Source organism: Phodopus roborovskii, unplaced genomic scaffold (assembly GCF_943737965.1).
Source record: "Phodopus roborovskii unplaced genomic scaffold, PHOROB, whole genome shotgun sequence".
Classification (NCBI taxonomy): domain Eukaryota; kingdom Metazoa; phylum Chordata; class Mammalia; order Rodentia; family Cricetidae; genus Phodopus; species Phodopus roborovskii.
This window is the reverse complement of record NW_026126484.1, coordinates 1780683-1794506: the sequence shown is the minus strand read 5'-3', so window position 1 is coordinate 1794506 and position 13824 is coordinate 1780683. Positions and strand designations below refer to the sequence as shown.

Here is a 13824-nt window from a genome sequence, read left to right as displayed (position 1 = left end):
CTTTCCAAAAGTACTTTTCTCCATGGCCATGTAATCAAAGGTATGTCTCTTTCTCTGTATGGACACCTAATGTGGGTTTGACTTCACATTCTACTATATTAAAATACCTGCCTTTGTTCTCTTCTTTTTCTTCTAGCTAGTGAGACCTGCAATGACTTCCACCCGATGTTCTTCACCCATGACAGATCCTTTGAGGAATTTTTCTGCATTTGTATCCAGCTCCTGAACAAAACATGGAAGGAAATGAGGGCAACTTCTGAAGACTTCAACAAGGTAAAGTGGGTGGTATACCCTGGTGCATGTCATGTCAGCTGACGGGTTTGTGGCTCATGCCTCTGACATGCCTCTGCTGTGTTTCCTCGGCTGTGCACAGAAGTAGTAGCCAAGGGCAGAGAAGGGATATAATTTTAAATTGTCCCAAAAATAGAAGAAGCCACTAGGCATCTGCTAGAGGCAGCTCTGGTCCTTTGTCTGAGCTAGGCCACCAACAGTTTGTACTTTTGGTAGAAACCTTGTTACAGTGAGCTGTTATTTGTGGTTTTACTACAGAATGCTTTGTCACTGATATAAGGTTATTAGGGAAGGTGTCATCCTTCAACCTGTGTAGAAGACAAATACAGAGCCAATACAACCAGAAATGTCTGGCTTTGTCTCACCGTGTTGGTTCCAGGGCTTGAACTTGGGTTGTTAGGCTTGGTGGCGGGTGCCTTTACCTCTGAGCCATCTCACCAGCTCTTGTGTGTTTGTTCTTATGCTGCCACTGCTTTCAAAAATTTGACTTTTCATTTCCATAGTTGTGAGAATGTTTATTGAAATTTTTTGGCCAACTTAGAGGAGTTAGAAGCAGAGTCCCTGCTTTCAGAGACAAAAAAAAAAACCATATTTATCCTTCAGCAGACATGTATAATAGTGATGCCGTGGTTAATTATGATGTGTTTTAGGAAATGCACAGGTATAGTGTATCCTATAACACTTGTAACATGCTTCTAAATAAAGCTCTGACCCATTACCCAAGCCCACTCTCCTGGTATGAGATCATAACTGCCTTTAAGAGGCTAAGAATTTGGCACTCCACTTCTATAGCCTTGGCACATATATAGTGTCTAAATTATGGCTGTACTTGCCTCCCTGTTGCCTTCTCTCCGAATTTATTGCACATCCACTTTGTTTTGTTTACAAGTTCTGGTTTGTGGCGTCTTGAACACAATATGTTTAAAAGAAAGGAATGCAGGAAAAGAGCTGAAGCCTTCGTCAGGCACTGACCTGTCTGCCTGTCTTCTTGGGCATAGTCACCTCACTCACAGTTAGGGTATTTCCCTCTGTGGTGCTTACCATCTTTCCTTTGCACCCCAGACTGGTTTCTGAAATCACTGAAATCCGGTTATGCCAATGTGCTCCACATTGAGCCCTTATCTACAAGTTGTAGTTTAGAGCCACTATGGATCTGAACAGCACTGCCTGAGCAGGCATGATTCAAAGAGGATCAGGGAAGGAGTCACTAATTCTCTTGCAATCATAGTCTCAGCCTCCTCAATGTACTTCACTTGATTATGAAAGACTTTGCCATTCAGGTGCAAATCACCCCAGAGAAAGAAGGCCTTCCACATTCACATTCAGAAAGGACTTAAATCAATAGCCTTTCAAAGTGGCTGTGGCCACTCTGCCCTGGCTCAATGTGACTCTTCATATGCTGTGAGGGCCAGCTATCAAGTGGCAGCTTTATGTGTTGGGGCACTCACTGGTCCAAGGGAAGGCAACCTCATTGTTGGTGATATATGTTAACATTGGTTCAAGAATGAGTGTTAGAGAAGGGTCAAACATGGGAAAGACAAGGCATTTTAATTTTCAGTAGTAATCTGCTTTTTCCATGCTTATTTTAGAAAAGCATATCAAAGATATATAGACACTTGGATAGATTTATTGAAATATAAAGAGACTGATTGGACATTGATGAATAGTAAATAGCTTATGTATACATTCTCTATTGCTCCTGCAACAAATGACTATAGAAATACAAATTTCTTACCTGACTGTTCTATAATTCAGTAGCTAATGGTATCTCACTGAGCCAAGTTACAGCTTCAGTAGAGCTCTGCTCCTATCTGGCAGGTTTTAGAAGAGAATTTGTTACCTCCCATTCTTTAGCTTCTAGAGGCTGCTGTCTTTCTTGGTTTGCATCCTGTTTCTCCCTCTCCAAAGCCAACAGCTGTGGGTCCAGTCCTCTTTGATGCCAGCCCATCCCTCTGATGTCATCTTTTTAAGAACACCTGGATTGTATGTTAGATAATTGAGGATAAATCTTCCTGTTTTAAGATTGTCAAAAAGCAACTTTAGTCCTACCTGTGATCTAAATCACATTTTGCCATGTACCACAGTCACAAGCCTTGGGGATTAAAACATGGGCATCCTTGGAGGGCATTTTCATGCCCATCATAGTCTATATTTTATTTATGTGTATGTGTATTTGATCTTTAAGTGTTAATAACAACTTTTAATGTAATGTTGGTAAATAAGCCTTTTTGTTTTTTTACTGGTAGGCATAATTTGAGAGTTCTGCTGGTAGCTGCTCAAATACAGACATGTTTGTGTCCCTTTCCTTTTGTGTCCCTGTTCTGCCTGCATAACTTTTTTCATTTTAGTAGTGGGGGAGGGGAGAAAAAGGTGGGAGGCTCCTTGTGGCAACCACTACTGCAATTTAAAAATAGTCTTTCTCTCTCTCTTTTTTTTTTTTTATTTCTTTTCTTCTTGCTTCCTGCCTATCCACCACTGTGCTGCTTTACTCAATAATAAATGGAAAAAGAGAGAAGTGCTGAAATTGAAATCAGTTCACTTTTCTTCATGTTATTAACTTGGTAGCAGAGGAGATTGAATTTAGGAACAAATGTGGGTTCGAAGTTACTTGGTAGATTTAAATGATTTCATGTTCCTGAGGCTGTCCAAATTCGAATTCAGAAATATTTGAAAAGAACCCAACATGAAACACCATTGCTTTTGAAATATTTTGGATACTATCTTAGACTCTGGTCAGTTTGTACACAGCAGGGAAGGCAGAGCAAATTGAGTACCTCAAGGCCCTTAATTCAAAATTTAAATTTTGCCAACACATCACATATACCACGATCTATCTGGGGCACGAATAGCTTTTGCTCCCACCTGGCTTGGACTTTGGTCTGAGCTATCTGGAATGTGCTAGTTAATGCCACTGCTTGAAGAAAGTGTTTGGATAAGCAGCTGTCTACTGCTCTTCCAAGCTTGAGAAGCAGCAGATGGAACACTTTCTTATTTATGTAAGAGACGTAGAATTGGAGAGTGATTAAAATATTTATGCTTTGAGAAGTACTTTCACTTCCTCAATATAGCAGTCTACAGAATAATCCATTGATTCAGGCCATTGGGTTTGTATTCTGTGTTTTTGCCTTTTATTACTAATATTTTAGGGCATGCATTATTCATTTTTATGAGCATCAGGGAAGAGCTAAACTGCCACCAGTTACCTCCCCATACAAGCAGGCCAACCATCATTTGAAGAATTCACTTTTGATGTTTTGGGTACAAGGATATTATTTTATGCCTTTGTGGATATTGTTACATTTTAAATATTCTAACAAGGGTTTACATGTGGAATATGGATCTATGTGGCACTATTTTTCAGCCTTGGGTACATTTGAAGCCCCTGAGCCTCTCATCATTGAAGCACATTGAAGCACAGTGAACCCAGGAGGTGGGTAAAAGCTACCCATGAACATTTTCATGAAGCTAGACTTGCTAACTAAAGCTGATTTGTATCATTGGAATTTCTATATGTTGATATGGACCACACATATCTCCAACTAATACAGATTGCCTGCATTAATAGAGTACTGTGGCCGCCCCATAATTCTCATGAGTTCCCTGAGACCCCAGTGTCTCCTCCATCTGCTAAGTTCTGGCTGTGCAGGCCATGAGATACACTGAGTATGACAGAGAGGGGAAATGGTTCCATTTAAAGTTCCAGTCTCCAGCAAGGACTCAGCTGCTTACTAGCCCTGCTGCTCAGCCAGAGACCACTGGTCTTACACTGACTCTCAGGGCTCCCAGAGATGGTGGGAATGCCATCTCAGGATTGCAGGAGGAGGCATTTGTAGGAGGGGTCTTGGAAGCCCCATCCTCTTCTGCTGATCATTGCTGCTGGTTAGTATCGATCATTCTGAAACCTGATGTTGCTCCAGGGCCCAAATGTCCACCTCTGTAGTGTAGATACACCAGAATCACCAGCAGCCAGTCTAGATCATTTAGCTACTCAAGAATTCTCTGCCTGAAAATTCACAAAAAATTTTTAAAATGGAGATGGTATTTCATCCTCTCCTATGGAGATGTTATAGTTGTTGAAGTAATAAATATAAAAATGCTTTGAGGAAGTAAATTCATATGCAGATATAACAGGGAATTTTTTAGAACTCTTCTGTGAAACATGGGTAAACAGCTTTTTTTTAAAGTCGTTTTGTCGTATATTATGTTAAAATGATAGTGAATGGTGAAGATTACATTAAATCATGAACCTTACATTAAATTCTGAATGGATTCCCTAACCTTCCAATAGTGACAAAAATAAACTTGTGTTGATTTTATCAACTTGTTTCCATCAACTTTATGAACTGCTTTGGTTTTCCATGTTACACACCATGATAGATAGCAGCCTACTAGAAAGTCAGCAAGTATCAGGAATCTTGTATCCTTAACAGTTGATGAGAATTAAGTCCTCTTCAACCATTAACTATGTGGCCAGACATGTTTGGTGATGGTTAAGTCATTCTAGGGACCATCAACTACCTGTTTTTATGGCACCATCAGAGTCAACATTACAAAACAAGATCACATGACTTTGCATATTTCAGTGTACCAAAATGGAAGTAGCAATTTTAACAACACCCTTACTGTGGAGTAACATGGTTACTTTGGAATTTGATCTAACACTAAAATAAGCCAGGCACTCTTGGAATCCTCTGCTGACTGAGGAAAATCCATGGATGCTTAAAATATCAGACACTGCTCTGGGACAGCCCATGCCCAGCAAAGCAGCTGTCCATGGCCAAGCTGTGAGCTTCATCTGTGTCAATGGAGAAACTCCCATTTAGGAAGACTTGGAGAATGAACCAGAAGGAAGCATTCTGAGAAATCCCCTGAGGAAGATCCACAGAAAAAACAAGACAAAACAAAACAAACAAACAAAAACAACCTCTAGTGGATAATGGTGTGGCATAAAATGGGATGGTGTTTAATATGTTAAAGTCAGCAAATGCCTGTGCTCAGGAGGGGAATACTTGCTTTTTGCATTGCTTTTGGCTTACTGACTTTCAGTGTGTGCTTTGCAGAAGACAATTGCATATTCAGAAGTTCTCTTCCTAGGCATGCTCAGCTCCATAGCTGGGCAAAAGGCGCTCTTTAGGTTCACTGAGCCAGCCTATGGAATGAAAGGTGGTCTGTGACACTCATCATGAATAAACATGAGCCTCTTCATTTGCATGAGGCAGGTGACTGTAAAATATCTTGCAGCAAGTCATGAAAGGAAGCTTTGTGTGTCAGTGCCCAGGGGGAGCTGGGAGGACTCAGAGTTGTTTATCTTCATTAGAATTCCATCTAGTGCTGCTGTTATTGATCTGAACTGGACCTGGTGTGGCTAATAAAGTAGGTGTACATTTTAATTGAAACATGAATATTTAAGTAGAGGAGATGTCTTTAAAGAACCCTCATGACATGCAATGAGATTATGTATTTTATTTTAACTGTCTAGGCTATTAACAAGTATTTAGTCAAAAGCCTTCTCATCCGCCACAATAGGTTTCTGGGTTTGCAATGCAGGCAGCCAGACCTCCTGTAGAACCAAATGTATTGTATGAAGAGATGTAGTTTTTTTTTCATGTTTCCCTTTGAATAGTGGCAAATGGATTCCTCTGCTTGTGTTTTTCAGCTGTTAATTTAAGATAGTGATGGGCTTTGTTCAGGAACTTTGCCACTTTTTTTATTAGACTTTACTCATCAGTCACAATTTCACTATATTTGGGAAACAAAAAGATCAAGAGTAACTTTGCTAATGCTGATTTTGTACAAAGCATTTGTTGAAACAGATTGTCTTGTATTTGCTTTATAAAAACTGTGTTGATTTAACCTGAGGCTGCCTGAGTCAGGCAGGCAACCGCAGTGTGGAGCTGTTTCAAAACTCTTAGTTTCACCCCTTCCCTAATGACCTTTTTTTTTTTTTTTTAATTTTTTTCTAAAATTGTAGTTACAGAAATATTGAGTATTGAATATCTGTACCCAAGATAGATTTTTCAAATATCAATAATACATGTTTTCTCCACTGAAATTTGGCTTAGTCATGAAGAGAATTTGGCCACAGTGGAAGGAGTTTTCTTTTCAGGTTCATGATATTAAAGGTCTCCCCTTTCCAGCTCACCTCCAAATGCACTATAGGTGACCTGGTGCTGGACACAGTGAAGACTAGCATGTTCAGGTCTTCCTTTCTTGCACTGGAATGATCTTGTGGAAGAGACTCGGCACTTTGGGCTTCAGATTTCTCATCTGTGAGATAGGAGCAAGAACATTATCTTCTGCTGGGGGTGGCTTTGTGCTCTTATGCTGCCAGGTAGAGGAACTGTGTATCTCAGTTCTGGGTGGGAGCCAGTACCAGGCAATAGTAATCTGGAGGTGGGAAATCACATGCTATAGGGTTTTAACTTCACTCTTCTTCAGGAAGAGTGGATAACCTTCCCGCTTGAACAGAACAATTCTTGAATAGAACACTCATTGCCATGGTTTCAGCTTCATGGGGAACATGTCACATTAATGAAGAAGTTGTATAAGACCTTTTCCAGGTGTCCTGCAACAACTGCTCCCACACTTACAAATGGGAATGCAGGGAGATGCAGAGTTCTCCAAGAATTTGTAGCATTGTTCCTGTCCGTATAATTGCAGTAAAAATGATTAGGTTAGTTAACATATGTTTGAAAGTCTATCTATAACATAGTCTCTTGAACTCATAGCTGATGTGTTTTGCCTTCTGGATATTGTCTACCACTGAACATATGTATTATAATATTCATGAGTTACACAAATAATTCTAGATAAGCCTGAAAATGCTGATATATTTCAAGGGTATTCCTTTGTAATCCAAGCCTTGCATAGAGTTCTCACTTCTCAAGCCTTTATAATTTTCTTTGCTATGTCAAGATTTTGTAAGTGTGAGAAGGAAACAATTACCAGGCTTTTCTGCTGGACAGAAGTACAATCAAATCAGTCCTTTGGTTCAATTATAGACCATCCCCTAGCAGGAAAGTGATCGCTACTCACCATGCTGACTGCTTTACATAACTCAATTCAGCCACTTCTGAAACTCCTTTCCCTTCTATTAACTGTGCTTTGGGGCTCTCTGAAAGTGCTTAAAAATATTCCTGTGACCTGAATTTTAGACTCCATTGTGGATTATTTGAGAGATTTGATAATGGCAAAGAAACCATTTTATTAGTGTATGTCTTATCAACAGGAAATCGCCCACATTTTAAATAAGCCATAATGAGATGAAGCACTTTACATTAAGCCTCAGACAGGAATCAGAGTTGCTGAGCTAGGGAGGGTATTATCAGGTGCTGACCTCATAAAATCAAGTCCTCATTGATCAAAAAATATTTACCTTATAATTACAAAGTAAATTATGTTTAATGGAAGGTTAAAATGCAGTTGTAAGGTGTACAACATAAAGAAGATCGTATCTGTGTCTTGTAGTTGCTCCCTATGGCCAGGTATGAAGGGTAGGGGACTGAGGAAAGAGAATAGACATAAGATGAGAAAGAGTCTCTATTGGTTATTGCTATGCTGCTGTGATAAAGCACTATAGCCAAACAACTTTCCTTAATGTTCCAGAGGGTTAGATGTCCATAATGGCAGGAAGACCTGGCAACAGGAACAGGACACTAAGAGATTTCTTCTTTATCCATGTACAGGAAGCAGGGAGGAAAAAAAAAAAAAAGAACAGTGTATTAGTCAATATTCTTCTCTATTGATTGTGTGTGTGTGTACACATGTGTGTGCTTGCTCTTTATTAGATGGACTTACAGCCTATGGTCTAGCTAGTCCCATAGTGTCAACGTCCAAGGATCTGGTAGTTGTTCAGTCCATGAGACTAGATTTCTCAGGAGTCCCAGTCTGGTGCTAAGATTCCCAGGGAATGCAGCTGGATTCCTAGAGAGTTGCTGTTCTTCAGTCTACATTGGACTCCTGAAGGAGTGGGTCCTAACACCAGTGAAGGAATGGTTCAGGAAAAGGGAGGATGAACCTGCTAGCAAATTGAATACAAGCAGACAGAAAGTATAAGCTTCTTTTGTTCATGTAGGCTGCCACCAGAAGGTAAAGTCTAGCTTTAGGATGAGTCTTCCTACCTCAAATGATCCCATTAAAACTAACAAATAAAAACAAAGAACCTCACAGGTGTGCCTAGCTCTTGGGGTTTTAGTTGATTACAGATGTAGTCAAATTGGCAACAGAGATTACTTGTCACAAACTAGAGGTGAGATGAAGCTATAAGCCCTCAAAGCCCACCCCCACTGATGTCCTTCCCATATAGCAAGGCTGTACCTCCAAAGGTTCCACACCCTCTCCAAACACTACCACCCACTGAGGACCTCAGATGTTCCAATACTGGAAACTATGGGAGCCATTTGTTGTTTAAATTCCCCACAGAGTCAGAATGAAAGAGTGGCCAGAAGTCATTTGCAAACAATCCAAAACAAGAGCTGAAAAAAGTTAGAAAACCCCAAAGAAGATCTCTAGATGCTATCAGCAAAAATGCCAGATCTAGAGCTGGAGAGCTAGTTCAGCAGTAGAGTACACTGGCCGCTTTTCCTGACAATCTAGGTTGGAATCCCAGAACCCATACCTCTGCTCACAATAATTTATGACTCCAGTCCAGTTCTACAGGAACAAATGTTCTCTTCTGAAAGTCATGGGTACCAGGCATATATATACATGGTGCATAGGCATACATTCAGGGGAAATACCCATATACATAAAATAAATAGTTTTTGATCCACCTCATTCAGCCCACAGACCAGCCTGCCTCCTGTTAGCAGTCAGACCTAAACCTCTGAGTCAAGAGGGCAACGACAAGAATAGATGTTAAGAGGTAGAAACAGGCCAAAGGGAACAAAATTTGTCAGTAATTTCTTTAGCATTTATAGCAAATGATAAAGGGAGGAAGATGAATATTAACACATGAATTGGAGAGCTGATGGCTCCTAATTGTTTCTTCTCCCTCTTCCTCCTTGCTCTTTTGCTGCCTGTTAAGTGTTTTGCTGTAAAGTTAGAAGGAAGTGGTCTTTAGTTAGTCTAGGTAGAAGGAGAGTTAAGGAAGTAGTGAGCTCTGCTATCATTTCCCCAGTTGGGCTAATATCTTCTTCAGGGAAGTTCTGAAGCCCATGACTGTTACTAACAACAACTCACTCAGATGTCCCTGGGATGCCACCCTATGAATTTCTATTTTCTACAACACATGGCAGTGAACTGTTGAGTCTCAAGTTTTCTAAGAGCAGAATTTTGAATTGTCCATATTTTTAAGAGTCTTGCACTATATCTGGGATTTGAAAGACATTCAAATGATCCCGCAACCATTATGCAAACAGCATGGTCATATCTATGTCTACATAATGGCTAATAGAGACATTGTCTATTTTTAATGCAAGTCACTCTTTCCATGAATCTTTATGTCTCCACCAGGTTGGGCACTAGAACATGGACATAACATAGCAAGATAATTTCTTCTCTTTTAGGGCAGACAGGCTAGGAAAGTTCTCTTGGAAGACTTACAGACCGATCTCTCTGTTTGAAACCAATCATGAGCCAGAGTCATATAATCACTGTCTGACCTGCCATCCTTCCATCATTGCCTTGATTCATACTTCCATCTTCTCACCCCATATGTGGTCTATTTGATGACTAGTCACAGTTCTTCCTGCTTAGGGACAGTAATTGCACCTATAATTCTTTGCCATATTCCTCTTTGACTTGGTCAGATGGCTTTCTTGCACCAATGAGATATGCATAGATGTGAAATAGGTACAGTCCTGGCTACAGTATGTCAGGCTCCTCTACCTCTGCTGTCAGTGTGAGAACTGTGTACTATGGGTGGTTGCTGCTATCTCAGTGCAAGCCCCAGACTAAGCCATATGGGATGCAGTTTTCTGTAGTCAATCCAGAGAATTAGAAGTACAACCAAAAAGCCATTTTAGCTGACCTACAGACCTGTGAGAATAAGAATCACATTGTAACTTTTGAGATTTCTTGTTACACAGCATCTATGTGGTAATAACTAAGGCACCAACTGTTACACTTATTTAGCTTCTATCTTTGAAATCTCCTTACTCTGAAGGTTTTATTAAACAGATCTGACCACATTATTCCTGTTTCTAATCTTCCTGTGGCTGTCTGTAACCTGGTTCAGAAAGTTTTGTGGTAACGTACTTTTCCTGCCTCTACCTCATATTTTCACTCTCTACCTTTCCTAGGCTGCCAGCACATCCTGAATGCCCACCGTTTTTGTATGTGGTACAGCACTTTTATCTCTCTGCATTAGCTCATCCTCATTCTCTCTGCCAGGAACGTCTTCTCCCATCTGCCTGTTGAGAGTCTACTTATCCTTTAGGAGTTTGCACAAGTGCCACCTCAGTGTGATCGTTACCATCTCCCTTTCAATTCAGTACGAAGCTTTGCACCTCTGCCTCCACAATGTAGAATTCAAAGTTTCTATTGGAAAATACCTTCTAACTCCACAGTAGCTGTTTAACTATAAATCTAACTTGCTAAATTACTTTTGTATTACTGGATGCAGAGCTTTCATATCTCAATATCCTCTAGATGCTTTGTAAGTATCTGCTCAATTAATTTCGGTTAAATCCTAAGAGGATGGCCAGAAACATCTGATTAATCATTTACAATGCTCCTTCTGGCCAAAAGTTGAATTGATTTGCATCATTTTAATATAGAATGGCTGTTCTGTGGCTCAGCTCCCACGGGCCAGGGGTACTGAGTGTTTTGCAGTTCTGCTGACTAAAGAATTGTCTTAGTTAGACATGATAACACATGCCATCATCCAAGCAATCTGAATGACGTGGCAGGAGGATCAAGAGGTTGAGGCTAGGAAGTCTGAAGGCAGCCTGGGCACCTCATGACAAAACGAAACAAAGCAAACCAACAAAGTAACACATTGTGCCTGAGATGTCAACAAGCTCTATCAGTGAGTCCTTCTAAATCTATACATCAAATTCTTCTGCAGATATCAATACCTTGAGAGGCTTATAAAATGATTTTACCATTTGTTGCTTAATTAAGTTGCAGTGATAATTGTTTTCCTCCCAGTGTAGCTTATGTAAAGTGATGAAAAACTTTCAGAGAAATTGAACCACTGCAAAACAAACTCAGTTTCTCATTTCCAAGTAGCACAGTTAGAACTCCTCTTCATTTTCCTGCTCCACTCATTTATTATTATCACTGTTAGTGGTGCTTAACCCACACACCTTGGCAATCAGGGAACCCTCTAGCCTCCCATTTGTCATGTTACCAGGCCATAGAGGGAAAATAATGTCAATAACAACATTTACCCTTTCCTGTAATGGCTGTCAAGAGATGTTCCAGTGCAGAGGACAATCATAGCTTCAGGCTGTCTATATCCCTTCTAGGGGACTGGTGCTACTCAAGCAGACCCAAGAATGTGAGTGTGAGGGTAGGGAATCACAGATGACAAACAGGAGTGTGTTGAGCTCATCACAAAATTGACACTGTGTTTTACCCTTGCCTCCAAAGTTCTATTAAATCAAGGGAAAATTGAATTATCCCAAGAGTAGCATAAGACAGGAAGACCCCCATAGAATGTAATTTGTGCTTAGGCAGAACTGAAAGCAATAGGTTCTCTTGATGGGCTCTGGCCCTCATGTTCCTCATTTGTGTGGCATGGCTAGACCTGAAGTGGATGGCATATGGATTTTTGCTGCTTGAACCGCCACAGAAGGAAATGTCATTGGCATCGAATGCCAGATTTCCATTTTGTGAACCACAGAGCATGGCATTTTGTCTGAAGGCTCCCTGGCTGCACTGTGTCCTTAAAGCAGAAGAGGGTAAAAGCTGTGTTTCTCCCAGGTGTGCCGTTCCTGTGTAAGTGATTTATCATGAAGAAAAATCTGCTTGAGATGGCTGTGCCAATAACCTCAGGTATGCCAGGAAGGCTGCCTGGCTTGTTTTATTGTGGTCACTGAGCAAGCAGAATGTTTGTCCCCAAGCCAAAGCTGAACAGACACTAGTGAGGTATGGTTGTTTTGTAAGTGTTTTGGATAAATAGAAATTTATTTGTGCATGTACCAGAAAATGGCTTTGAGTAAAAGATATCTATGTTTAGGGGGTACAGTTTGCCACAACTTTGTAATCAATAGAATTTTTAAACTATAAAACATTTCACAACAGAGCCAGCTGATACAAGAGACCTGCTGCCATCACCCACACACACTCAGCCTTTGTCTCCTCTCCCATCTATTGGTTTACTGAGGGTCCAAGGAAAATTTTAAGATTTCCCAAACAGAGGATTAGAAAGAATCCCATGAAATCACCTTAAACTTGATGATTTAAAAATCATTTCTTTTATTTTTGAGATTAAATCCTCAGCATTTTCCCCTTCCCTTTCCTCTCTCCAAGCTCTACCACATATCTCTCCATGTTTTCTTTCAAATTCATAGCCTTTTTTTCATTAATTGTTATTACAACACACACACACACACACACACACGTGCACATATATACAGGCACACACACACACACACTAAATTTTAAAACTAGCCTGCTCTGTCTGTATAATGTTACTTGTATGTATGTTTTTGGAACACAGCAATGTGAAATGGCTCAACTTTTTAATTGTGTGTCACGTAGGAGGTAGTTAAGCCCCAGAACTGACCACTGATTCCCAACAGCCTTCCTGCATTTTCTACTCTTTCTTTCCTCTTTCATGTATCTTGTTCTGTGATCACTTAACTGATTTAATAAAGTGCCATAAAATCTAGCAGTACTGACTTGAAGCCCATGAATAGAGTTCAGTCCCAGCTCCAGCATTTCCTTATTGGTTGATTAACCTGTCTTGTTATTTGTCTCTTTATCTGTCAAATATGAACCGTAAACGAATAGCTGTGACTGTTAAATGAGCCAGTTGAGACTTAACCACCTGAAATGGCCAATAATCAGTCATTTATGAAATGCAAAATTAGCTGTCCTCTTTGGCTCATCCTCATGTATGTAAAGCATTGTCTTCTGGAATTGGAAGGGTCCCAAAGGAGGCACAAGGAGGCATGGGTTCTACCCCAACTCTTTTCATATTTGGCTAGCATCTGCACTCACCACCTGCTTCCCAGTCAAAGCTTGTGTCCCTATACACCTGCATGGCCAGCTCTACTGGGCTTTGAATTGTATTTTCCTGGCCAGCTCTGGGAGGCTGGTTTGCCAGGTATCAGTTTTAATCATTGCATCATCAATCTCCTTCTCAAAGTACCATATAAATGCACTGAAGTCCCCACTTATATCACTCCAAGGCAGGCGTCCTCAAAGGGCTACCTTCATCCACCTTTTTTTACCTTTTCACATATTAATCTACTGAAAAATCCATCCTACCCTCACTAAAAATATATCACAGCAAAGGAGGAGAGGTCTGGCTATAAAATATGTTGCTGGCCCTTGAAAATCTTTTAGTCACAAAGTCTACTGGTTTTGACAAATGTAGAGAGATCTCTGATGAACATATCTAAATTTCAGGCTTTACTCCCC

At 40.3% G+C, this 13824-nt stretch overlaps 1 protein-coding gene across 4 annotated transcripts in view; it reads left to right on the top strand.

Moving 5' to 3' along the window:
• Positions 1–13824, top strand: part of Elmo1 (engulfment and cell motility 1) — a 526201-nt gene that overhangs the window by 380521 nt on the left and 131856 nt on the right. For all 4 annotated transcript variants that reach the window (XM_051194660.1, XM_051194662.1, XM_051194659.1 and 1 more), the window contains one exon: positions 137–273. In XM_051194660.1, coding sequence (XP_051050617.1) covers positions 137–273 — 137 coding nt within the window. The remainder of the gene's footprint in view (positions 1–136; positions 274–13824) is intronic.